The 25,986-nt window shown below is 43.6% G+C and overlaps 1 protein-coding gene and 1 long non-coding RNA gene across 3 annotated transcripts; one reads left to right on the forward strand and one right to left on the reverse strand.

The window, feature by feature from the left end:
* Positions 1 to 5,109: 5,109 nt before the first annotated feature.
* Hand2os1 (Hand2, opposite strand 1) lies at positions 5,110 to 21,708 on the reverse strand. Of its 2 annotated transcripts, NR_154048.1 has the most exons (6): positions 21,538 to 21,708; positions 21,033 to 21,137; positions 15,364 to 15,463; positions 7,928 to 8,024; positions 6,104 to 6,264; positions 5,110 to 5,281 (listed from the first exon to the last, which is right to left on the reverse strand). It is a non-coding gene; the product is annotated as a Hand2, opposite strand 1 (long non-coding RNA). The 2 variants fall into 2 exon arrangements; NR_110474.2 differs by lacking the exon at positions 15,364 to 15,463.
* Positions 21,709 to 21,831: 123 nt separating this feature from the next.
* Positions 21,832 to 25,366, forward strand: Hand2 (heart and neural crest derivatives expressed 2). The gene is made up of 2 exons (NM_010402.4): positions 21,832 to 23,310; positions 24,611 to 25,366. The coding sequence occupies exons 1-2, from the start codon at positions 22,756 to 22,758 to the stop codon at positions 24,707 to 24,709; spliced, it is 654 nt and encodes a 217-aa protein (NP_034532.3). The 5' UTR covers positions 21,832 to 22,755; the 3' UTR covers positions 24,710 to 25,366.
* The last annotated feature ends 620 nt before the right edge of the window (positions 25,367 to 25,986 follow it).

Here is a 25,986-nt window from a genome sequence, read left to right on the forward strand (position 1 = left end):
GTCCTTTTTTCTGTTTGTTTGGGTAGGGGTGGTGGTTGTTGTTGCTGCTGCTGGTGGTGGTGTTATTGATTGAGACAGGGTCTATCTACATAGTCCTGGAACTTACTGTGTAGACTGGGCTGGCCTCAAACTCATGGAGACCTGCCTGGCTCTGCCTCCAAATTCTTAGGACTGAAGGCATACACCACCAGGCCCAGCTCAAGATGAAAGTCTTAAAACCTACACTCACATCTACTTCACGTAGTTAAGTCCACTCAGTTCTAAGTTTCATCTAGCAGAAGAAATTGTCTTAAAGTTTTTTTTAAAGCTCTAGGCAAAGTAAGTTAAGAGGTGGTCTCAGATAACAGCTGTGACTGTACCTTTAGAAAAAGCAGCTTACACAGCCTTCTGTACAAAAGAAGAAAACTGTTGGAGCCATCTCCTAAATCCCTTCCTGTGGCTATGCTGCTGTTAGGGAGCCTAGAGTCATATGCTAGAGTCATACAGCTACACATTATCAACAGTGCCCCTCTATGGTCACCAACCCTGAACTCCCTCTCTTACTGCCATTACAGCTGTCACAGTGCATGGTGGTACCCATTATTGACAATTTCATCCATGCAAGAGACACCCATAAGACAAAAGAGAAGAAACCTGACCATGAGGATATCTATGGAATAAGCCAGCGTTTCTATCTTCTCAAACTAGAGAGTAAGAAAAGGACAGAAGAGCTATATAAGGCCCGGCTCTGTGGTTTCGTTAAGGAGCTTACATCAGTACTAACCCATATACTATCTTTGATTCTGTGGCAATATTGTCTCACAAAATCAACTTGTTTCTGAAATAGTCATTAGCATTTATGCTCAACAAGGTACGAGTTCATAGAAAGTGTAGCTGTCTACCTGGAGTCACTAATATTTCACCTGCAATGCCTTTTATGTATTAGATGTTTGTCTATCTTCTGTTACTGTGATGAAAAACCAATGCAGTTTGGGGAGCAAAGGGTTTATTTGGTTTATACGTCCATATCACTGATTATCATTGAAGGAAGTCAGGACAGGATCTCAAATAGGACAGGAGCCTAGAGGCAGGAGCTGGTGCAGAGGCCATGGAAGGGTTCTGCTTACTGGCTTGCTCATGCTTTCCAGGACCCCTTTTTTATGTCTCTAAAACCAGTACCACCTGAGTGACTCTTAAACTACTAAATTTGGCTAGCAACAGGAGGGTTAACCTTGGCCACCTCTGGAACACATGAAGAAACATTTCCCAGAAGACTTCACCTCAATAATGCTGGTCTCTACTTAATCACAGCTAATTAAGCAGACCCAGCTGACCAGCATCCATTGTCCCAGCATAGCAAAAGTTTTACCTCAGTAGCTTTGGTCTCTTGTTAATCAGAGCTGATTCTTCAGCCCTGGCTGACCAGACACTATAGGTTCTTCACACATAAGTTCTAGTAGAGTCTTTGCTTTCCTCTGAAATTTCACAAGAACAGGCCTCCATCAATGGCACTGCTGTCAACATTCTTACCTTCCAAGCTCCTCCATTAATAGCTCACTGAGCTCTCAACACTCCAAAGCTTTTCTATCCCAAAGTTCTCCCACACTCTTCCTCAAAACAACATAGTCAGGTCTGGCACAACAATATCTTACTGTCCTGATTCAAACTTGTCTTTTAGTTAGGGTTTCTATTACTGTCATGACCAAAGCAACTGGGGAAGTAAGCATTTATTTGGTTTATATTTCCATATGAGTATTAATCACCAAAGGAAATTCAGACAGGAATCCAAAGAGGGCAGGAACCTGGACGCCATGGAAAGGTGCTGCTTACTGGCTTGCTCCTCATGACTTACTCAGCCTGCTTTCTTATAGAACCCAGAATTACCAGCCCAGGGATGGCACGACCCACAATGGGCTGGGCCCCCCTACATCAATCATTAATTAAGACAATGCCGTGCAGCTGGATCTTATAGAGACACTTTCTCAAGTGAGGCTTCTCTTTTCAGGTAACTCTCGGTCATGTCAAGTTTCCATAAAACTAGCCAACACAATGCTCAATGAGTTATGTGTTGAATGAAAGAATGAGAGCAGATAGCACACTGAGTCCATGGGTAGTTTTCACTTTTATGTGATCCTGGTAACATTTTTTGTGCCTTGGTTAGTCTTTTTTATAAAACAGGAATAGCACTGCAGCTTTTATGAGGGGTTGTGAGAAATAAGAGTCCACATGAGAAACACACTCCGAACAAGGGCCTGGCATATAGAAAACATCAGAGTGTTATCATCTGTGGTAGTGGTGCTGGTGGTGCTGGTGCTGGTGGTGGCGGTGGTGGAGGTGGTGGTAGTGCTGGTGGTACTATTATTATTATCTCTCATTTCCGGTGTGAGGTAGAGCAGGGTTCAGTCAACCTAGAACTTCATGCAAAACTGAGGTGCTCATTGCCCTAAAAAAGCATTCACTGCTCCAATAAATGAGTTCCCCAAAAGACTTAATGTCTCACAATATTCTAAAAGACTTTCCAATGCTGGCTGAGATTACTCACTCAGAAATCCCTAATTTCAGTGAGTTCCAACCTGCCTGGGCTATAAAGTAAAACCTATTCTTGCCCTTAATTTTTTTTTAAATAAATGAGGTAGAAAGTGGAGGAGGAGGACAACTATGATCAAAATATCTTGTATGACATTCTCAAATGATACAAAATAAAAACATTTTAAAAAGTTAAAAAGGCTACATCTAAGTTGCTACTCAGAGTCCATCACTAATATACATAACAACTAACTTCCTTATATATGAAATGCCATCTGTGCGAATTCAGTAGATACAAGAAGATCCTAACATTGCTAATTGTTCACTGCTATTGACCTCGATTATATATTTTAGATCTCAGCGAAGGTTTCCACTTTGCCTTCTCTTACCATCACTCCCTAAGGGGTCTATGATTATCTAGCAGTGCCCATGCCTGGCCGTGTGCTCTCCGGTCACCATCAATGGCTGACTGGAACAGGAACAGGGGCATCTTAAAACAAAACAGCTGCATCCCAGGCGCTTCAGACTCAGGTGGAATATGATAGCTGCTATTAAGCTCCTTTGAGCTCGTCTTGACTTTGATGATTTCCCTCTTCCTCCTCTTTGCCAAGCTCCAACTTTATCTTGTAAAATAGCTCCAATGTTCATTTGGTTTTGTGCTAATGTTTTAGTTGTATTGTTATTAATTTCAGGATTTGGGCTGGTTTCAGTCTTACGGGACTTCCCCTCCCCACCCCCCCACCCCGCCCTTTGTCTATTTTGTCTGGAGAAACTGTGAAGTGAGGTAAAAGTCTTGCTAAATTCTCCTGAGTGGACATGGAAGTAGCAATGTTCTGTCCCTAGCATTGACCTAATTCAAAGGCCCTGCCCTCCAAAGCATTTCCTGGTAAGCACCTGTAGTGGTCTTTACATGTTGGAATGGCTTCTATATCCTGTGTCACCAACCTCCTTTTTCAACACCCCCATTCCACTGCCCACTCTTTGAGTGAAATACTTTATTTCTATATTCATAAATGCATCATTGGCTAAAATCTATTTGGTCACTATTTGTGGAGAATAAGAGCTTAAATGCACTGTTGAGATAAAATTTTCATCCAGGCATCATGGTGCATGCCTGAAATCCCAGCACCTGGGAGGCAGAGGCAGGTGGATCTCAGAGTTGGAGGCCATCCTGGTCTACAAAGGGAGTTCCAGGACTACACAGAGGAAACACTGTCTCAAAAAGAAACAGAAAGGAAGAAAAGAAAGAAAGAAAGAAAGAAAGAAAGAGAGAGAGAGAGAGAGAGAGAGGGAGGGAGGGAGGGAGGGAGGGAGGGAGGGAGGGAGGGAGGAAGGAAGGAAGGAAGGAAGGAAGGAAGGAAGGAAGGAAGGAAGGAAGAAAAGGAGGGAGGGAGGGAGGGAGGGAGGGAGGGAGGGAGAGATAATAGAACACAATGTATGTTAAGCTAATTGAAGCAGTTCTAGAACCTTCTAAGCTTCCTATTAAGGAAATCATACTCTTTAAATTGGCTCATCACAATGGTCGTACATGCCTTTAATTCCAGCACTCAGAATATAGAAACAGGCAGATCTCTGTGAGTTCAAGGCAGGCCTGGTCTACATAGTGAGGTAAGTTCCAAGACACCCAAGACTCTGTAGAAAGACAGTGTCAAAAATAAAAGGAAATAATGAGTGTAGCCTCTAAATTAGTGGTTTTCAGCTTGTGGGTTGAGAATCAGTGGTTGCATATCAGATATTCTGCATATCAAGTATTTACATTATAATCCATAACAGTAGCTAAATTACAGTTATAAAGTAGCAGTGAAAATAATTTTATGATTACGGGTCATCACAACATAAGAAACTGTATTAAAAGCTCCCAGCATTAAGAAGGTTGAGAACCACTGCTCTAAATTAATATATCTTCATTCTACCATTGTGTTGAATACAATGGTTTCTAAAAGCTGTCACTTAAAGATTATTCATGGTGCTACAATGAAGCCAAACAATCATGCAACTCATTGGGCCTTTTTCCAGCTCCCAGTGGCCACCTGGGATTCATCTCTGTTCTCTGGTTCTGTGTTTCAAATCAGCTGCTCAAAGATACTATTGCTGTCAACAGGCTCCCTGATTTATTTAATCCTTCTCCAAAGTAGGTTCTGAAACTCTTACAGTTTAACCCCTACTTAAGCCAGCAGCAACCCTGCAGGGACTGGCTCTTTCTCGCACTGGCAAGTGTCTCTTTGAGGGCCCTGTAGCACCACAGTTGCCTGGGACAGGGAGCCCATCCTTTGCCCCTGCTGCTATTCTTTTTCCTTTCCACACACTATCAACACAGTTTTCAATAGTGCTTCCCACTACTCCTTTCTGAAAATAGCAACACACAAGCACACTGTGTGTATCTAAGTCAGAACTCAATAAATGCCCATACTTCACATTTGAAGAAGAATCTCATTTCGATAATTTAATCAACAATGAATGAGAACACTTGTAGCTTCTCGTGGCCCACTTCTGTAATACCAACACTTACGAAGCTGGGGCAGGAGGATGGCAAGTTCCTGGCCAAGCAGAGATACATAGTGAGTGAAACACCATTTCAAAAACAAGGAAAAACAACACTCTCACTGGATTTTTTAAAAAATAATTTTTAATATACTATGTGCATGGTTGGATAGGTGCCACTGTGCACATGTGAAGATCTGAGGACATCTTTCAGCAGTCAGCTCTCTCTTTCTGTCGTGTAGGTTCCAGGTATTCAATTTAGGTCATCAAGCTTGGCAGCAAGCACTTTCTCCCACTGAATCAGTACAACATGGAAATACAGATTCAAAGAGAATAAAAGAAAAAGGAAGGAGTTTTAGTAAGTCAGAAGATGAGACTAATCAAAACAAAAAAACTTTAGAAATAAATTATTGGTCTAAGGAACTCTAGTTTTGTCTTCTAATGTATAGTTCAATCAGCTCATCAATTTTAAAGTTCTATGCAAAGAAAAAGTCCCCTAACAAGAGATGGCTTCTTGTCTTTCCCCAAATCTTTTCCCAAATAGATCTATAATCCATAATAAAATTCAGAGATTAAAAAAAAAATCAGACTAGTTTGATAAATGACCTGAGACTCTTTCTTAAGGTTAGAAAATGTCAGACTTATTCACACTCCTATCCTTCCCCCAGTCTGACTCTAGACTAGAATACTTTCTGGTCTAGACTCTAGTTCTAGAAAGTATGGGATTGACTTCCTAGAATATCCACTGACCTTTTGTTAAGCTTTTTGAATGTTCTCATGCAGCAATTAAAAAAAAAATAGAGATCTTTCAATCTTCTTACCCAGCTTTAGCAGTGCTGTTACACAATATCACAACTAGGTTATCAGTTCTGCCACAGCTAAATACAAATTGTTTGCTTTGAGCCTGGAATCCATTGCTGTCCTTTTGTAGTCACGCCCACTTCCCCCTCTCACACAGCCACGCCCACTTCCCCCTCTCACGCGGCCACGCCCACTTCCCCCCTCTCACGCGGCCACGCCCACTTCCCCCTCTCACACAGTCACGCCCACTTCCCCCTCTCACACAGTCACGCCCACTTCCCCCTCTCACCTCCACTATTACTTGGCTCTTGCTTACCTCTAATCTTTCATTCATTTCTCTGATTCTCATATGTCAATCCTATTACATAAACGTGTGCAGTGGTTAAAGTGTTTGACTCCAAGCATGAGGACTGCAGTCAGTTCCCTAGAATGTCCACAGTGCGAGCTGGCTAGCAAGACTAGCCACATCTGTGAACCCTGGGTTTGACAAAAAAAAAAAAAAAAAAACCGACTCCAAGAATAAGAATAAGTTAGAAGAACTACCAAGGAGGATTCCTAACATCAACCTCGCACACGCAACTGTATAACAACCATGCAAGACAGCCATTAAAATACACATTCGCACAATGGAAACGGAGAAAAAGTAAGGACGTCAAGTAGAACCTTTTGTTCACCCAGTCTAGTTCCCTAAAGATTCATTTGCACATCAGTGGTTTGCTGCCTCTAACTGTTCAGCAGTATTTCATAGTATGGATGCATTGTGATTAATAGTGGTAGCTTAAATGTTAGTAGAATGGCTAACAGTTAGTTTACCCACTGAAGGACACCTGAGTAGTTATTGGCTATTACAAATAAAGCTGTTATGAACATTTGATGTGAACTTGAGTATTTATTTATCTGGAGGAAAATACTCAGAAGCACGATGCCAAGCCATGTCTAGTTTTGGGGGTTTGTCTGCTTGCTTGCTTGCTTGCTTGCTTGCTTGCTGCTTGCTTGCTTGTTTGCTTGCTTGCTTGCTTGCTTGCTTTTGGGGTTTTGTTTATGTTTTTGTTTTGTTTTTGTTTTTATTTTGTTTTATTTTGGGGGGATTGGTGTTTTGTTCTGTTTTGTATTTTAAGAAACCACTAAACTAAACACCAGACAGTATCAGAGCTCAAATTCCCACTTGTGTAGCATGAGCAATCCAAGTTCTTTTCGTATTTATTAGTATTCTATTTTGTTGTGGGTTAGTTTTTAGCCAAATCCAGAGATCAAATTTAGAGTAAAAATTTGCAAGAAGTATTTCATACTCAATTTGTGGTGTTTTGTTCGCAGCACTTGGACATGCATTTTTAATATCAGCTACTTTTATTTTAAATTCCACATGCTAATAATAATGTATTTGGACAAGTTACTTAACATCTCTGGACCTCAATTGCCTTCTGTGTGAAATCTGCTCCTGCATGTCAAGCACTATACATATTAAAAAGATAATATGCCCAGGTAATGGTGGTGAGCGCCTTTAACCCCAGCACTCAGGAGGCAGAGGCAGGCAGATCACTGTGAGTTCCAGGCCAGCCTACTCTACAGAGCTAGTTCCAGGAGTCAGAGCTACACAGAGAAACTGTGATTTGAAAAACCAAAAGACAAACAAACAAGCAAAGAGGATAATGCATGTAAAGAATGTAGGATACAATGTGTGCTCAATGTGTGTGAGTTCTCTCCCTTTAAGCTGTTTGACTTCCTGCTGGTTTTGGCTTTGTTCTAGGGACTGAACCCAGGATCTTGTGCACGCTAGACAAGGACTACACCATTGATCTAGTATTGTTGCATATTTGAATGTATGTGGTTTCTTTTAATTCCTTCCCAGCATCCCTAGGAATCCCCACTTCTTTACTCCATTCATTCTGGCTATTATTTTAAAAAATGGTTAATGTAATGAAACAGCATAAAATTATTTTCAAATTTCTAAAGATTTATTTATTTTATATATATGACACTACACTGTCTTTGTCTTCAAAGGCACCAGAAGAGGGCACCTGATCTCATTACAGATGTTTGTGAGCCACCATGTGGTTGCTGGGAATTGAACTCAGGATCTCTGGAAGAGCAGTCAGTGCTCTTAACTGCTGAGCCATCTCTCCAGTACTGTTCTACTTACCAGCTGTATGGGCTCAGGTGACTGCTTGTCATCTCAATCAACACCAATGGTAGCCCATCTCCAACTCTGTCTTTAGAATAAATAGAATCAGACCTGCCTTTGAGAGCAAGAGATAGAGAGTTCAAATAAGAAAACATGGATAATTCATAAACAGTAACAAATGACTCCACCATATGTAAATAGAATAAAGCAAGATACAGAAATAATGTCCCACTTACCTTCATTTTGCCAGAGAATACAAGTTAGAGAAATGGCAGGAATTTGAATGACATCTCAGTCTAGCATAGTACTGCTCAAATCATGAAATACCAGACCTGTATTAGATTAGTTATTCCTGCCCCCCGCCATTGCATTTGTTTTGCTATCAAAAAATATAAAATTATGCACTAATGATAAATATAATCATTGGCTGTAACACCTTCAGTTGGTCCTAGGTCAGCAGTTGCCCTAGGCATCTGAAAAAGGATGAGTCCAAGATGGATTTCTGGTGGCCATCTCCAAAGAGCACAGCCTGGGATGTGTGGCCGTCTGTCTGGCTCCATTAGGTAGCAGCAGATTATATAACCCAAACCTTCATCATGAATAAAGGGCTTAAAACAGTTCCTTCAAAGATCCTTCCATGTAAGACCATGAAGAAACTGTGGGCAGAAACCATATACAGAAGAATGGCAGGGGAGACTCTGCATCCTCCCAGTTGAAAACTTGAGCCGGCCACAAAACAAGGCAGCCCAACCATGGATCAGACCAAATATTTAAACGGTCAAGACTGACAGTTACCCTAAAATGCTTAAGCCTGTTACCAGATTCTTCCTCTTCTTACCCCTTATTTGTTTTTTGCATGGGTTTATTATGCATATTATATAACAGTAAAAGAGCTTAAATGTTTGTTTTTCAAATAAATATACGTAAAATCTATTAGGCAGAGGTTTTAAGTAAAATCATACGAAAACCATTCCCTGGGTTATTTTCTTTCCCCGAGGTGTTATTTTTTTTTCCAGTTAGATCTTCATGTTGGGTACGAGCAGGGCATAAGTACACTGATGCAGGTAACACAAAGACAGACTGCATAGGATCACCTCCCCATGTCTTTTCTTGCTTTCCCCCTTGTCTGAGACTGAGTCATATTGTCGTGTAGACTATCCTTGAACTCATGGCGGCCTCTTGCCTCAGCTTTATGAGTTGCTGGGATTATAGGCATGCTCCACCATGCCCAGATCCCATATCTTTCTTGACTGCCCTGAAGAGGCAGCTTGCTGGAAAGCAATGCAGGTTCCTCAGAGAGAGCTCCTGAGGTTTGTGAGCTATCAGTATCCTCATGACCAATCCTGTTAGGAAAGCAGCCATGGCTTGCCACTCATTGTAGAACCATGCCAAAGAAAATGGCTGAGGCTTATTAAGTACTTAGTACACAGCAGACCCTCTACTAAGAACCTCGGGTGAATATTCTCACTGACTCTTATCCATCCTTTATAGATGCAATCCCTGCAGCAGAGAATGGCTACCGAATGTTTCCAAGACCATACAGTTAATAGCTATGGTCCAGGATTCTCAGGACACTGTGCTTGTCATACACAGCAAGAGCCTCATCAGCTATCACTGAGATTTGCTTTTTAACAACAAAATGCATGTCAAAGACTGGCTACAGCCTAATCGTGATTGTGTTTCTCCCTAGGATCATACTTTACAATCATATTTTCACGAATTATTCTTGCAAACAGATTTTGAAAAAAAAATGCATCTCATCAATTCTTGAAAGTACGTTAACTCCCTTCTAACACAATGAAGTGTGTGTGGCTTCTTATTTCTTCCACAGTTTACATTGCTAACCTTTAATATAGTGAGAAGGAGACAGTATATCAGCCAGTTATTTCCAAGTATCAGAGTTAGCAATGAGAGAGAGAGAGAGAGAGAGCTGAGAAAATGTGTGAATTGTTAATACAGCTAAATTAATACCATGTGATATTAATGCATTTAAGCAGAGAAACTTCCAGTAAATTTCAGCGTCCACCCCCTTCTCATTCTGGAACTTTCTGATAAAATACAAGTAGAAGTATGAGCGGAGGAAAAGAAATAAAAATGTCTGTAGAAAAAAAAAGTGCTTTTGAGGGGAGGCTCCCTAACTTGATTATATGTTCTTAGCTGTGCAAATTGAGGACTCAAATTTCTCTTCTCAGATGCCCCCATTGGAAATACCAAAGTCATGATTTTAAATGCAGTATAATTTACAAAGTCCAATCAACACGAGACAGACTTAAATGTTATTTTGTTACTGTGGCTATTTTTAGCTTTGATAACCCTTCATATTTATCTTTGCAAGTAGCAAGTGGCTTTAAAAGTAATGCTAAATACTGCTATATCTAAAAAGAGAAAATTTCAACTGTCAAACAGCTAAGCGATTTAATACCTCAAGATGATGCATTAATTTTGTAATAAGGCAAAAATTCCTACTTGATTCAATTCTGTAATTTGGTTACTGACATCATCTTTACTTGACTAACAAGATGCATAGAAACTAACAGTGTTTGGGAAAGTAGAAAGAATTACCAGGACTGTAGGAAGACAGCTTCTTCCTTTCTTTGTCCCATATTAATAACAGTTAAAATTCATGATTTCTTCCAAATACAACTTGTTCACATTTTGCTCAGCAATTTGGAGTATATACAAATTATCTCACAGATTTTTTTTTAAATCAATCCTTTATGATACTATGTATTGGGATAAAAGGAATATTACACATTTTAAAGTTCTTATGTTTCAACATAATTTTAAAATTCACAGCAAGCCTGCATTTGCATATATAAAAGGATTTGCATATTTTCTTTGATTGGGTTTCTTCATCCACTTAAAAAAATTAAAAAGAAAAATCACTGAATTGAAGAAAACAATAGTCTTGGATTTAGCTTCTCACATTCCTGTTCATGAACAAAGACAGATCTTATTCAAGCAACTGTTCTTTTTCACATCCTCCTTTTCAGGGTCCTTTCTTGTCTTTTATTTTTTTTTATGCATCTCATTAAGCCATCACTTCAAAACTGCAGCTAGAAAAGCACTTGCTCATTTTCTCTGATTTCACATTTAACAGGGTTTTTGGTTTGATTTGGTTTGGTTTGGTTTGGTTTGGTTTGGTTTGGTTTGGTTTGGTTTGGTTTGGTTTGGTTTGGTTTTAGATTGATCACAAGCAATCTCTTAGGGAAAAACCCCAGGTTCTGGTTGGTGGCTTCTGCAAAGGGTGAGCCGTCTGTCCAGTGTACTGTCTGTCAGTCAGCAGAAATAAAGAATCCTATTGCCTACAAAGGTATTAGGAAAGTGCTCCCAGATGAAAGCATTTACCCAATTCCAATTGTTTGAAAGTCTAAAATACTAAGGAAGACACTGTTCCAAGAGCTACTGTTTAAAACAATGCCATCTCTGTTCATAGGGAAATCTTGTTACTTAGAAATCTGAGTTAGTTTTTAAAATAATAGCTGTGTATCCAAAAAGGAATTCCAAAGAAGTGTTCTTATGCCAAGCACATGTTTTTAATTATAATAGCATTGGCTTACCTAAGTAAATGAGTACACCCTAATAATTGTGCCTTACATGTTGACAAATTTGAATATTATTTTTCTTTTACTTTGAAAAAAAGGGATGCTGAATAATAATGTAGAAAATGCAGTATCTATCAATATCAAATTGCTGTGGTTTGTTGGAATTGCAAAATACTGTAGCTTAAAAAAAATTCTGTTGAAAAATAATAATTGAAAACGGCCGATTTTAAAAGAAATGAATATAGCTATATCCTTATAGGATAATGTCAAATAGAAAGTAATAGTGTTCCCAGACAATCATGTTTGTTGGCATTTAAATGAGAATAACAATGCCTTACGGTTATTTTCATAGTCATTGACTTAACATGGGATCAGCTTCAACGTCTTCATAATTATCTGAGATCACCCAATTGAAAGTGGTATGGTAAAAACATGTTAATGGTTATGACACTCTCACCATCTTAATACCAAACAGATTAACACACATGAAAGTAATAGTATAATTTGTACATGAAATAATATGCCAGAACAATTCTTATGGTAAAAAGAGAATCCTTATGAAATCTAACTACGATTTCCTATGCCTTGGAGTATTAAAGTGATCATTTGCTTAGACGATGACATAAGAAGCGTGCGTGGGTATGTGTAACTCGGTGGATTTCAGATATCGTTCTTCTACCCTGCCACTACAGAGTATATGAAGCCATCAGTCCTGAGATTTGCTTTAATTAAGACAGAGAGGAGGCGACAGAACAGTGAAATTATAATCTAGCTGGGATTGAAAACCAACGAGAGAAAAATGTTTAAACTATGAAAAAAAAAGATTGCTTATTGGTCATCATGGCTACAAATTTAGTTTATGGCAAACAAACAAAAACACACTGTACCTTAAACATTCTTCAGTAACATACTTCATGTCGTTATGAATGCAGAGTCTCATAAAAAATATTCCCTTCCTCAACTTCCCCTACTGTAAAAGCCTCATGAAAGGAAAATGGCCCATCTGTTTGCAAAGTGCTATAAAGTCATAGCTACTCACATTAACCCATCTTTCTTGAATCCATATAAAAAGACTTTTCATACAAGACCTCACTATTTGATAATCCTTATTACATGTGATAAAGATCAGAATGGAGGGAGAAGTTTCCCCATCATGCAGGTGCCTCCCTGTCGAGGGTGGAAGTGAGTTTTAGATGACAGCCTCTTCCAGTTCCAGCCGTTCTTGAAAAGGGGGGGTTGAGGGAGACTTTAAATCATGTTGTTTCTACTTATGCAGGGAGAATCCATAAAAAAGAGATTTATTATTATATTTTCTGTTTGAAATGCAATATTTGCTATTTTTTTACTCCAAAAGTGCTCCTTAGTATAGAGCAGAGTAAATATTACAATTTCGTTAAACAGCCGCCAAGATTTAATTGTCTGTGAAATATAAGGCTTAGGAACTAACTTAACTACTGTTCTCCTGACACAGAAGAGGCTCCCAACACCGAGGGGAGACTACCCCAGAGAGAAAGAAAAGTGAGCTACATGCCCCCTAGCACATGTGTGGAAAAGCCTGTCCTAGGAACTTCGGGAATGGTTCTTGCAGGAGATTTAAAGGAACTCTGTACAAAAAGTCAAACAAGAACAAACAGCTCTGGCAAATACGACAAATCATGCTAGCAGTTTAACAGCGAGGGAGCAGGCAGAAATCCAGCAACCGCTAACACTTACTGGAGAAAATGTTACTGAAGAGGACAGGAGAGAGGGGAAGAGAAGCAGGGGACAGAAAGGAAGCTGAAGAAACAACACTGGTGTCCATATGTGGAATCTGCATTTTACAAATGTTGCATATACCTTGGTGGCTCGGCCAGGAAACTGGAAAGCCAGTGTCTAACTCCACGCTGAGAGCCCTTTGCACAGGGGTTTGGGCTAGGGCTCCGCCAGCTCCTAGCGACCAGGTCACTTTAGTGCGCCCCCCTCCCCACTTTCACCCGCTCCCCACCCCCACCCCTCGCTCCTCTCCAGCAGTGGCCCTGCGGTCGCTTCCACCAATGGCTCTGGGTTCAGAGTGAGCGGGCGGCAGCACATTTGCCCTGGTGGCACCACAGGCACCAGCCAAGCCCGTAATTTCAAAGCAAACAAGGCTGAAATGTTGGATTCGCCTCCATCCTGACAAGATCTACGCTTTTGCCGCCAATTTGTTTTTGCAGCTCTAGTTCAGGGCACTTGATTGAGGAAATGTCGAAAATAGCGGCGAGGGTTTTCCCTAATGAGACCGGGGGTGTTGGGGGAAGCGGTGGCCTTCCCTCAGCACCCGGGGCTCCGAGGTGAGCAGTTAACCCCTTCATGCCCGCATCGGGCGAAAAGGTCTTGGAGGAAGATATCAACCCCTGGTTAGTTCCCAGCGGAGGATCTGTCCTGACCGGAACGTGGTGGACTTGCTTCCTCCAGTCCACTCCACAGAAGGGCATGGGAATGGAATGAGAATTTGGCCGGAATAAAAGGGGAGAGATCCAGCATTCATCCCAGGGCCTGGACCACTGGTCGGTGTCGGTACACGAGTAACAGTTCCCACAACCCCACCCCCACCTCGATTCCCCTGCGTGGGAGTCGTTGCAGCACTCTGAGCATCGCTGCCCCACCACCGGAAGGCCTCACTCGGACCGCTGACTCCCAAGCAGCTATCTCCGGAGGTGAATTTAAAATAAAAGCAACTAAATATTAAAAAAGGAAAAGAAAAGAAAAGAAAAGAAAAGAAAAGAAAAGAAAAGAAAAGAAAAGAAAAGGAAAGAAGAGGAAAGAAAAGGAAGGGAAAGGAAAGGAAAGGAAAGGAAAGGAAAGGAAAGGAAAGAAAAGAAAAGAAAAGAAAAGAAAAGAAAAGAAAAGAAAAGAAGAAATGAAGAGGCAGGAGGAAAAGATGTAAATAATTATTGAGCGCAGCTTGGTATCAGGCAACACTCTCCCTTGATCCTTTTAATCTAGCTCACATCCCTCTTTCATTTCCACCACTGTTTGAATAAAGAGAGAAACTAAGGCACCCAGAGCACTGACCTCGGTGTTGAGGCGGCCCTGGCTACCTCTTGAGTTTGGTGTATTTAGGATGGGTACAAGATAAGCCAGGTCAGAGTTGGTCCTGCCGCCTGCAAGCCAGATTGATTGGGAAGACACTTTCCCAGTGCCCGCAAAGGCTTGAGGTTGAAGGTCTGTTCCTTTCTAAATGACTTCCAAGTCGCTCACCAGCTTTAATGGCCTTCAAAATAGAGTAAAACAACACAACCTGATTGCAATTAGAACACCCGGATTTCTCTAAATCGCCTTTCCACCAGCTTTGAGGGCATCTTTTTGTGCGGAAGCATTAGTTGTGTTGTTAGAGGACACAGACGCGTAAAGTGAAAGATCTGCACCCTGAGAACTACAAACTACATCTGCGTGGTTTCACCAGAAAGTTCAGAGAATGGAAGGCTTGATATGGGTGCAAGGGGGGAAGCTAACCAGAAGGCCTCTTATGAGGTGGAAACACTCAGGAAAGACCTAGAGGCAACAGTGAAGTGTAGGTTCTTCTCTAGCTTGGGAAGGTAAGCCTTTTTTGTCAAAGAGGTTGTCAAATCAAAAGGTGCCAGACCCACATTTGGCGACAATGTGGGAGTCTGGTTATCACCAACATTCATTTCACAGCTCCACTTCTATCTTGGAGAATGGCAGGTTGATCTAGTCTTGAGCCAAAATTCCAACCAGGTTTAAGATCGAAAGCCCGAGGTTTGGAAATGATCAAAGTTGGTCGTCTGTGACTAGCTTTGGAACTTGTATCAAAGGGAATTTTCAAGAGCAGAGACAGTAAAACGGCACTAGGGGCGCTCTCACCAGAGACCTTGACTGCATGAGCCCTACACCTTTGCTCTTTTCCCTGGGGTCTAATCTGACATATACCTTGGCCAATCCGAAGTTCTTTCTGAAGTCACACTCTCCTGTAGACGGGAAGAGAAGACCCCCAGGAGGTGACGAATTGCTCGAGAATGAACTGTGCCTTCTGTCGGCAAAAGAAAAAAAAAAAAAAAAAAGCATCAGTCCCACGGATTTAGTGAAGTCTCCAAATGTATTCGAAATGGAATTCTCCTTTTCCTGTATGCAAACATTTGCCTCCTTTGAAGTTGGATGCTTTGCAAGAAAAATGCGGTTCCACTTTTTTAGTCCTAGGGTTTGGGGCCTGTGTTGACTTAAATGAGCACTCTCACACAAGTATTAAAAAGAAAAGCATTCTCTTTTGGAAAATAGAACAAAGTAGCGCTTCTCCAATCAGAGTGCAGATACATAATCTGTAACAACAAATTTGCCTCCTAGTGCTGCGCATTTCCAGCAAGCATCCTGCCTTCTCTATTTACATTATAACTTTGCTGCCTGCAATTATTTTTATTTTAATTTTCTGTCACTTTAACAGAAACCAGATCCTTTTCTTTTAATGTTTTGTACACAGCATGTTCAATTTGATAAGATGTTCTTTCCTATCCTCTTTTAGCTAGCCTTTCCTTGTTTAGAGTTCTGTATCAGAAGTTTCTAATATTTCTCCCTCTTTTTTTTTTTTTTTTGAGAATTTGTCCCTGTCTTGCTTTATTTGTTTGTGTGAAATTTAGTTTGAAAGGAGATCAGAGAGAGCAGGAGGGGTTTGTAATAAGAGAATGACCGAATGACCCAAAGGCTGATTATCTATCATTAACTGGAGACTTGGTGTACCCAAATTACCAGGAAGACCTCAGTCTGCCGGATCCTTACCCAGCCAGAAAGGCAACCGTGGAATGCACACTCTGAAAAAGACTCATGACATTGCAAGTGAGGACGGTGCTTGAACATATTTTCTTAAAGGAATGCTCCTTCCAAACTCAGCTCCAGTTGAAGGGATAAATTACTAGATCATAATATGTTATGTACAGGTAAAAATCTGTATCCCAGTGCTAACTTTACCAATGTTTTTTGCAACTAGCTTTCTCATATTGTTTCATTAGAACCAAAATTGCAGTTAATTGTCTAAACTCCAGAGAATATTGAGAAATCAAGACAAGCTGCTTTTGATCTGCTAAACCCAGGCCTTGTAAAAATCGAAGTTTGCCATTAATATTGACAATAAAAGTGTTTCTTTTTGTTAACCTGAAACCTAACCTATCCTGGCTCAAGTCCCTTGTCTCTAAGCAAAGACTGTAGAAGAATGCAGGAAAGGCTTGGAGTGAACTGTCAGAGGTTAAAAAAAAAAAAAAATCCATCTATGCCGTGCAGCAAATAAAGTCACGTTGGGGAGTCTTCCAAGGAGTACCCTCAACATGGCAGTTAGAACTGGGAAGGAAAGGGGCTCCAGTCACAAGTCAGTCCTTCAGTCCCACAAATGATGCCTCAGAAGCTCCACGTGTTAAGCAGCCATTTCATTCCTACTTATCCTCAATCCCAGACTGCATGGCATGCTTGCTTAAATCCACTGCTAGCTAGTTCCAAAGAGTATAAATACAAAATCATAGCCATGTTCTCGTCTGAATTCTAAATGACTTGTTTACAGCTTGGAAGAAATAATTCTCTTTATAATTAACTTTTATTTGTATTATTGCGGGGTTTTTTTAATTGCTTATTTTTAAGTTCTGTGAGTGAAAGCCAGGGTCTACCTCTCAAATGCACATCCAGCACTGAAATATTTCTGTGTGTGCAATTCTTTGTGTATGTTTTATAAATCCTGTGGGATGTATTGTCTTATAACATTTTATTCTAAACTCAGGATTCTACTGCAAAGTGGCAAAGATCAGATCTATCATACTTCTTGAGACAAGTATAATAACATATATTATGTTTAATGGTATTATATATAGTATTATCCTTTGCAATGCCAGTTCACAGGACATTTTATGCTGCCTTTAGTCTGAATGAGTATTTTTAATTTACGGATACCTGTCACAGTACCAAATCCTTCTTCATCAATGAGAACTCTCCACATATTTTCCCGTTAATGCAAGAATGCAATCATGGGTTATTGAAGAAAATAGAATACCAACTGCTGGTCATAATGGATAGTAGGATTTTCCATAAAGAATCTAAGGACAAACTAGTGCTTCATTCTTCCATAAGTCTCAGGTTCAGTGACAGGGTTAAATAAAATATAAACCACAACACTTCTGGGGAGTAAAATTGGGGAAAGCAAAAGAGGGAGCAGAAAAATAGGAAAAAAATGTACAGGGACATAGGAAACCTTGACTTTGCTATTTCCTAGGCACAACTGGACTGAAGGGTTCATTTTTTTTTATCATCCTCTCCACAGCCATCCCTGCCTTTGAACCAGCCCCCCCCCCCCGCCTCCTCTGTCTGCACAGATCTGTTTTGAATGGAGAACCTGTGGCAGGGGGGTTTACTCCCCAAATGCCCCACCCTTCCCCCAAATCCAAGAAGAAATTCCTCAGAAGAAAAGAAAGCCACATAAGAGTCAAGGGCACCTTCTCCTGCCCTTCATTTTTTGAATGGGACATAAAAGTTCAATCGACCAGATTCCCTACTTTACAGCTGTCTACTTTGAAACAATTTTGTCATGTCTGTACACAAATACCCAAAAAGAAAAAGGAAAAAAAGGGCTCTCTCAGAGGGAAGCTTTGGCTGCCACTCAGCCCATAGGCCTTGTTCTGGATGTCCTAAAACATGGTGGGACTAAGTGGCTAACATGAAAAGTGACATAGTGCCTTCCCAGGAGGGAAAAGGCCTGCAGGGGATCCTGAGTGTGGCAGAAACAGTGTCTTTGGAGCAGGTGAGGCTGAGGTTTACATCTTCAGTAACAGATTCATTTTCCTGTCACCTTCTGGGTTTGGAATTCCTTTGGGGTTCTTAGCATGTTCTGGAGTTCACTTTGTTACAGGTATTTTGAGGAGTCTTCCCAATCAGTTTACTACCTCAGTTCAGGAAGGAAGGTAATAGGGGGACTTGAAAGATGATGAAGGGAATTGAGTCATAATTCCTGTAAATATAAAATGTGTGTTTATGGCCTTCTGGCCTGGTTCTTTTCAGATCCAGTTTATTTGGAGTACTCATGAGCAAAACACGAGATACAAAATTGCCCTTGCCTTTGAAATAATAAATATTTGGAAAAGATCTGTATTTCCCCTTAAAAAGAGACTGAAGTTTAAAAAAATATTTAGTTTAAAACAGAGCTTAAAAGTCATATCTCACATAGGGCAAAAAATGTTTGCAACGGGTTCCCCAGCCTTTTTCTTGCCCTTTGAGTCTTTTGAGAAAGTGGTAGTAAGAGAAAAGAGACAAATAACATGGACACAAAGTAAATGTTTGAAACTAGCCTTGCCCCTTCAGCTGAGCTTGTGATGTACAGAGCTGTAGATACACCATCAGCCTCAAAGAGGATTATGGACACAGAATCTCCAACACTCCCCTAAACCTGGGCTGCCTTCCTGTGATGATGTGCAGACCCAGGGCCACTCGGCCCTTAGCCTCCCGGGGGAGAGATAATCCTCTATGGTATTCCTCCCTAGGCACCCAGAATGGCCCACAACCAGCGTCATCACAGATCTATGGTGCTTGAGAATTCTAAATGTGTATCTTAAAGAGCAGCTCACCAGAGGGCCTGCTTGTACAGCCCAAGAGTGAGGGAGCAGGCTGACATCTAAGTTAGAAACTATACAACCACATTCTTCCACCTTCTTCCTGATCACCAAATGCCAACTTCCCTGTCACATCACCCTGTTAGTTCCCTCATAATCACCCCCTGGGGTGGGACAGACTTTCTAAACTAGGGACTAATTTAAAATAGCATCTTAGATTCAGAGTTTGCCAAAGCAGCAAGTTTACCTGGCAGTCCGAAATTACGGAAGTAAAATGTGTCAAAAGATGCTAAAAAGAAAAAAAATGAACAATTGCAGTAAGTATAACTCAGAGCCAGCCAACTACTCATGGTAGATACCACCAAAATTTACCCACTGGTCCCCTCTCTCCAGCCACCTACAGAACGCTATCCTACCACTCTAGTCTCTGGGTTTGAGTTCCTAAGATCCATGAAGCTTTAGACCCCTGGATTGTAGTAATTAACTGATAATGGTGCTGTCAGTGAGGAGTGATGGTCAGATTAGCATTTTTTACAGCCCCTTTTCTGTCCCATGTTGTCCATTTCTTTTATCACTTGTGAGGATGCTATCTGGAGCTACGAATCCATACCCCTACTTTTTGTTGTTGTTGGTGGTGGTGGTGGTGGTGGTGGTTTCAATTTTAAAAGCAGGAAGCGGGTTGGGGGGAGGCTAAAAGTAGCACCTTCTGATCCCTAAATCCTGAGGCTGCAAGTGAACAGATAGCTTCTCTATCCCCAGCCCTATCTTTCTGTGGATTCTTCTTCTATCTCCCAACGCCCTGAAAGTCTATTTCCTGAGGCAGCCAAAAAACACCTTTCCTAAGTTTTTTATCTGTGATTGGACAGGACATAATCATCTTACCCAGTCTACCTGTTCCCGAGGCCTAAATGTTTTTATAAACAAGTTTTTTTTTAATGTATCAAATGTCAGAGGCTTTAACTACCAATATTTACTGATTCAGGGTACCCCTCCTGCTGAAAATGTAAACAGAATTCTCCACCACATTACCTCTACTTCTTTAAAACCACTCTCCTTGTACCCCAAGCTGCAGACCCACCGAAGCTGGAAAGCAGAGCCCTATGTAGGTCACTTTGTTCTGCCATCAAACTCAAGCCTCTGAGCTAACCAGCAAGACTAGGTCCAGCTACTCCCCATCCTGAATTTGCTCTGTCTTAGTTGACCCTCTGCTGGGGGCTGGCCTGGAAAACTGACCCCTTGCAAACAGAAGAAAGGCCACAACCTTTAAGTTCTCCCCCTCTCCCACCACCCAGCTCTAAAGTCTTTTTTTTTCCTCCGTGAGATTACCACAGGGCAGTTAGGTCTCAGCTCGGGTACCCTGGGAGCAAGAAGATGGGCTCTCCGATTCCTTCTGATGTGGCCTTCCAGACAGAATAACAGCCAGACAGACTCTAGGGACATGGGAAGGACTGTCCATGCAGGATTCTTAACTTGGGGTTCTCTTTAATGTCTGGGACCAGAGTGCTTCTGCCTCCAAAAAGCGATGCCAACGGTGGGAGTCACTTGTGTCCCCTCTGCTTGCCTCCTCAGGTCCAAGGCCAGCTATCGGTGTGATCAAATTTACAGCCTAAGGGCTTCTGTTGACACCCTATTACACAGGGACCTTCTTCGTGTGAGTGAAAAGAAGAGATCCTCATACAGGCCAGCCGGAGGGTGGTTTTGCCTCCTTCCACTGACCGCCCCTATCCCGCGCTGCTGGGGAATCTCCTAGGTGCCCCGAGGCCCGCTAACTTACAAGTGGAGATCCATTTTCCGTTCTAATGCGTTCAAGATCGCCAAGGCAAGCAGTCTAAACATCCACGAGCCTTCCTCCCTGCCTGTCTCTTAAACGTCCGTTTAATGGCTCCCCTCCGATAACTAAACCTGCTTTCCACAGATGCCCGCTTTTATGAGGGAGGCAGGAATGCAGAGATATATTTATATGTTTGTTCATAAAAACTAGAAAATAAGCTCCGAACACGCTGTAAAAACTATTCAGTTACTTACCAAACAGGCTAGTTAAGCAGGAGGAACACGGATATTCGCCACACCACAGATTCGAGAAATCGAGGTGCCCCACTTTGAAAATCTTCGCAATCTCTGTTAGGGTTGCTGCAAATGAGTGTGGGCACAAACTGAAGGTCTCATCCGCGTTCTCTGCAAGTTGTCATCCTAACTTGGGTCATCCACTTCAGTGCCTAAGCAAACAGGCCACTGCAACTTTGCCAAAGTGTGCCGGGTCAGAGGAGCGCTGGCGCTCTAGCCTGGTCAAAGAGACTCGGCTCACTCCCAATCGCACCTTAATGGGATTCCATACCGCCACCTCCAGACTCTTGTCGCCACCACCACCCACCCCAAATCCCCTCCCCAGCCCAGCACAAAACTATAGGAGACTGTCGGCTCAGTTTTCTGCCTCGGTTACCTACAAAACACTTGAAAAGGCATAATCTGCGTTCCTTTCTCTATTCACCCCACCCCTGTAATCAGAAAAGAAAGCGAAATAATACTGTACCTGGTTTAAGATTCTTCAGTATTGGGGGGAAATATTTTAATAGCGAAGCATCTGTTAAACACTTGCATTAACCTATGGCTGATAAAAGGGTTTTTTTTTTACCCTGCCCCCCCCCGTTTTAATTATCTTATGGTTATGAGTGGACAACCAATCCTAGAAGAGGACCTCGGCAATTAGCAACGTGAACATCAAAAAGTTTTATTGCGGAGAGCGCGAGGCGCCGCCCCCGCCGCCCCGGGATTGGCGTGAGGAGCCTCTGACGACATATATTAACCCGAGCGGCCCTAAAGATGTAGCTGTACATGGAGATCTTGCTGGGAAAATCGGCTTGCTCCCCTCACCGCGTCCAGCCCAAGAGAACCGCCGCCGCTGCCACCCAGGAGCTTCCGCGGCCACTGTCTGAGCACACCCCTCCGAGAGTCCATTCGCCGCTTCCCAGCTCCGAGGTGCCTTCAAGGGCCCAAGATTCTTGTCCGGAGAGGAGAGGATCTTAGAAAATGGATGCGCTGAGACCTCTCTGCAAAGCCTCCGAGAGAGCCTGAGGAGCGAGGACGGACACGTTCCTTACAGCTTTAAAAACAAATCACACTCAAGGACCAAAACAACAACCAAATAATTTTTATTAAAACAATAAGCGCCCAAGAACCCAGATCGAGCTGGTGGGGGAGGGGAAGGGGCAGGAAGGGGGAGGGTCGCACCGAGGTAGCTCCACGCTAAGCTGCGACCCCGCCGCCTCCCGGCACAGCCGGGCCGGCTCCTGCAGCCCCAGCTTGGACTCGCCCCGGATTCCAGGTCATCTTCGGAGTCAGGAGTCCCGTGGCCGGCGTCTGCGGGACTGCCTCGCGGGAGCCGGCCGGCACTTTTGCATGAGCACCGGAGCGCTCTGCCTGGTCGCTGCAGCGGGGAACGCGGGAGCCGGCGCGCGGGCTGTAGAGCTGGGCGGGCGGCGGCGGCCAGCAAGGGCGCACCGTGCCGGGACCAGCTCGCCGCGCCCCATGGGGAGCCGGCGGCCGCGGCACAGCTGAGGCGGGCCCGGCGGGCCAGGCGCGGGCCCCGGGCTGCAGCGGCCCCCTCTGCGGCTGCAGGGCCGGCCCGGGAGCCCGGGGGTTGGGGGGTGGGGGGTGGGGAAGGCCGCCGATCGCCGAGGTCGGAGCCCGATCGGAGGGCGCGGCGGGGCTGCGCGCACGCTGGGGCGCGTGGAGGGCCACGGAAGGCGAGATGAGTCTGGTGGGGGGCTTTCCCCACCACCCCGTGGTGCACCATGAGGGCTACCCATTCGCCGCAGCCGCCGCCGCCGCTGCCGCCGCCGCCGCCAGCCGCTGCAGCCACGAGGAGAACCCCTACTTCCACGGCTGGCTTATTGGCCACCCGGAGATGTCGCCCCCCGACTACAGTATGGCCCTGTCCTACAGCCCCGAGTACGCCAGCGGTGCCGCGGGCCTGGACCACTCCCATTATGGGGGAGTGCCGCCCGGCGCCGGGCCTCCCGGCCTGGGGGGGCCGCGCCCGGTGAAGCGCCGGGGCACCGCCAACCGCAAGGAGCGGCGCAGGACTCAGAGCATCAACAGCGCCTTCGCCGAGCTGCGCGAGTGCATCCCCAACGTGCCCGCCGACACCAAACTCTCCAAGATCAAGACACTGCGCCTGGCCACCAGCTACATCGCCTACCTCATGGATCTGCTGGCCAAGGACGACCAGAACGGAGAGGCGGAGGCCTTCAAGGCGGAGATCAAGAAGACCGACGTGAAAGAGGAGAAGAGGAAGAAAGAGCTGGTCAGTACTAAGGGATCGAGGCTGGTGAGGGACTCGGGGTTCTTGGGACCGCTGTTCTGGTCTTTCCATTCAGGCTGAGAAATTGTGTGCCACATTCTTTGCGTAGGGAGCCAGGTTGTGGAGTAGGGATGGTTTCCTCAAAAGCAAGACAGGAGGATGTCAGCAGCAGAATGTCTTCCTTCGAAGTTGCAAGCTCCTCTCTCCATTTAGGACCGACCTTCCAAAATGTAGGAGCTCACCAATCTCCCAGTCACACTGGCCAGGTCCCCTCATTCTGTGTTCATTAAAGCTATCTTTGACCGCCAACCCAACTTTTCTTCTAAATATTTCTAAAATAAGTTACCTAATGACCTCTCGGTTCCAGTGACTCCACTATTGGTCGCATCCCCCATTCCAAAACCGAGGCTGCCTCTGACTCTAAGAAAACGTTATGCTCCTTCACATTGCTAGGGCACGCGGGAGGTAACGGTAAACATTAAGTACCTTTAACTTCTAGCGTACAAGTACAGCTTTAGTTTCTCTTTGGCAATAATGTTAGAGCGTAAATTCTCCCCTAAGTAATTCGCGAGTGTTTCTAAGTTTATTTGAGTGAGTTTGTGCACTTGAAGAGTAAAAGTTATGCACATTGTGGTCATTGTTATCAACTCTAACATGAAGTTATGCCGAGCCACTTAAAGTGTTCTCGGATTCCTACCAACTGCCGGTAAAGTAATGGAGTTCTGGATAGGGCATGACCAGGAAGAACCTAAGAAACAATTCCATTTGTGGAGATTTTCTCCTTTGCCGCTTGCAGCCCTTTGATTCATGCATAATGGAATGGACTTCCGAATAACCAGAGATTTCAAGGGCCCTGGAGGAGACAAACTGCTGAACTCAATGTACAGAGCTGCTGCTGGCTGGCGGGAGAAACCCAGGCCAGAGCAGAGGGGCTTTTGGATATGGGTTCGCTATTGAAACAGAGGGCAGATTAAGCGCTGGCCTCTGCTTTCTCCCCTGCAATAGCAGGAAGGGAAAAATAAGAACCTAGGCTTCACCATAGCCGGCTAGAAATCGGCCATTTGTTTATAAACTTGCTGACTGGGTCCTTGAGCATCTGGAGAGAAGGCCTCGGCGGTAACCAAAGCACTGGAAACCAGCTTAACTTTTCTGCAGGGGCCGGTACCCGCACCATCCCCCTCTTTAGGTGTTCCCTCGTACCCTAGCGCTCAGTGTCCTCTAGGCCGAGGCGAGCTAAGGTGGCTGGGACTAGGCGCTAAACCTGTCTTTCCATTTCTCTCCCTCTCGCCCCCTTTCTGTTTAGAATGAGATCTTGAAAAGCACAGTGAGCAGCAACGACAAGAAAACCAAAGGCCGGACAGGCTGGCCACAGCACGTCTGGGCCCTGGAGCTCAAGCAGTGAAGAAGAGGAGAGCAGTGAGCCGGGGGCCAAGGCGCCAGATGCAGACCCAGGACTCCCCGAAAGCCCTCGGGCTCCGTTCTGAGGACTTCTTGCAGTTGGATCATCCGGTTTATTTATGTGCAATTTCCTTCCCCTTCTTTCTGCCCGCCCCCACCCACCCACCTTTGAGCATCCGCTCCCCACCTCCCTCTCCAAAAAAAGGTGGATATTTGAAGAAAAGCATTCCATATTTTAATATGAAGAGGACACTCCCGTGTGGTAAGGGACCCCCGTCATTCTCTGTGTGTGAATGTTCCCTCTTGGCTGTGTAGACACCAGCGTTGTCCCCCGCCTCCTTACCCAACTCTTTCCAGATAAAACAAAGTGGACACTAGTGCATATGTGAAGTGTATCTTTTTAATACTCGGCCTTCGGATATAAATATTCCTGGGGGTTATAAAGTTTTATTTCAAAGCAGAAAACAGGGCCGCTAACATTTCTGTCGGGTCGGTTATCTAGTGCTGTCACATTTCAAATGTCATTGTCCCCTAGTCGAAGATGTTTCCACCAGCTTCTTGTTTTTGTGCGCTTCCGTCCTCTAAAACTAAGTGGAATTTAATTAATATTGAAGGTGTAAACATTGTAAGTATTCAATAAACCACTGCGTGTTTTTTTTACAAAAAAAAAAAACCTAATCTTTACATGGGTGATACCTCAAAAGAATTTTGAAAACAAAGCTGTTATACTTGTTTTCATAATATTTAAAATATTCAGAAGTAAACTAAATTATCATAATTGCCTCCAATTTTATTTAAAAAGAGTCAGTGGTTCTCATCCATCACTATGACCTAAGGCTCCCTAGATGAAGGAGCTGTTATTAAAGCAAACTGTCCTGGTGAAAATCCTGACCAAAGGCCTGGGCTGCTCTCCAGTCCTGTCTCTCTTCTTCTTGCCGAAGCTCCCAGGAGAATATCTGGTTGGGAGAAGTGCCTGCGCCTTGTGCAGAAGGTTTAGGTGGCCTTGTTTTATAGGTATCTATCGGAAGCCCTGTGCCTGGTGCTTCGTTTTGTGTTTGGGGAGCATTTTTTTTTCTTTCCTGTGGAGGAGGTGTGAGGAGGATCCAGGGCCTTATTACAGGCATAGGAAATAGTCTGGGGCGTTTAGTTCAAAGTAGAGGGCTTTTATCCAAGTTTTTTTTTTTTTAAGAGAGAGAAAAAAGAGAGAAGGAGGTTTTGCTAGCTGTCCAGATCGGAAGATTCTCACATGAGCAGTGGTGGTGGAGGAGGGGAGTTTTTTTG

Source organism: Mus musculus, chromosome 8 (genome assembly GCF_000001635.26).
Source record: "Mus musculus strain C57BL/6J chromosome 8, GRCm38.p6 C57BL/6J".
Classification (NCBI taxonomy): domain Eukaryota; kingdom Metazoa; phylum Chordata; class Mammalia; order Rodentia; family Muridae; genus Mus; species Mus musculus.

Coding starts and splice junctions, on each gene's coding strand:
- Hand2 (NM_010402.4), top strand. CDS start 22,756: ATGAGTCTGGTGGGGGGCTTTCCCCACCACCCCGTGGTGCACCATGAG. Junction 23,311..24,610: donor AGAAGAGGAAGAAAGAGCTG/GTCAGTACTAAG, acceptor CTTTCTGTTTAG/AATGAGATCTTGAAAAGCAC.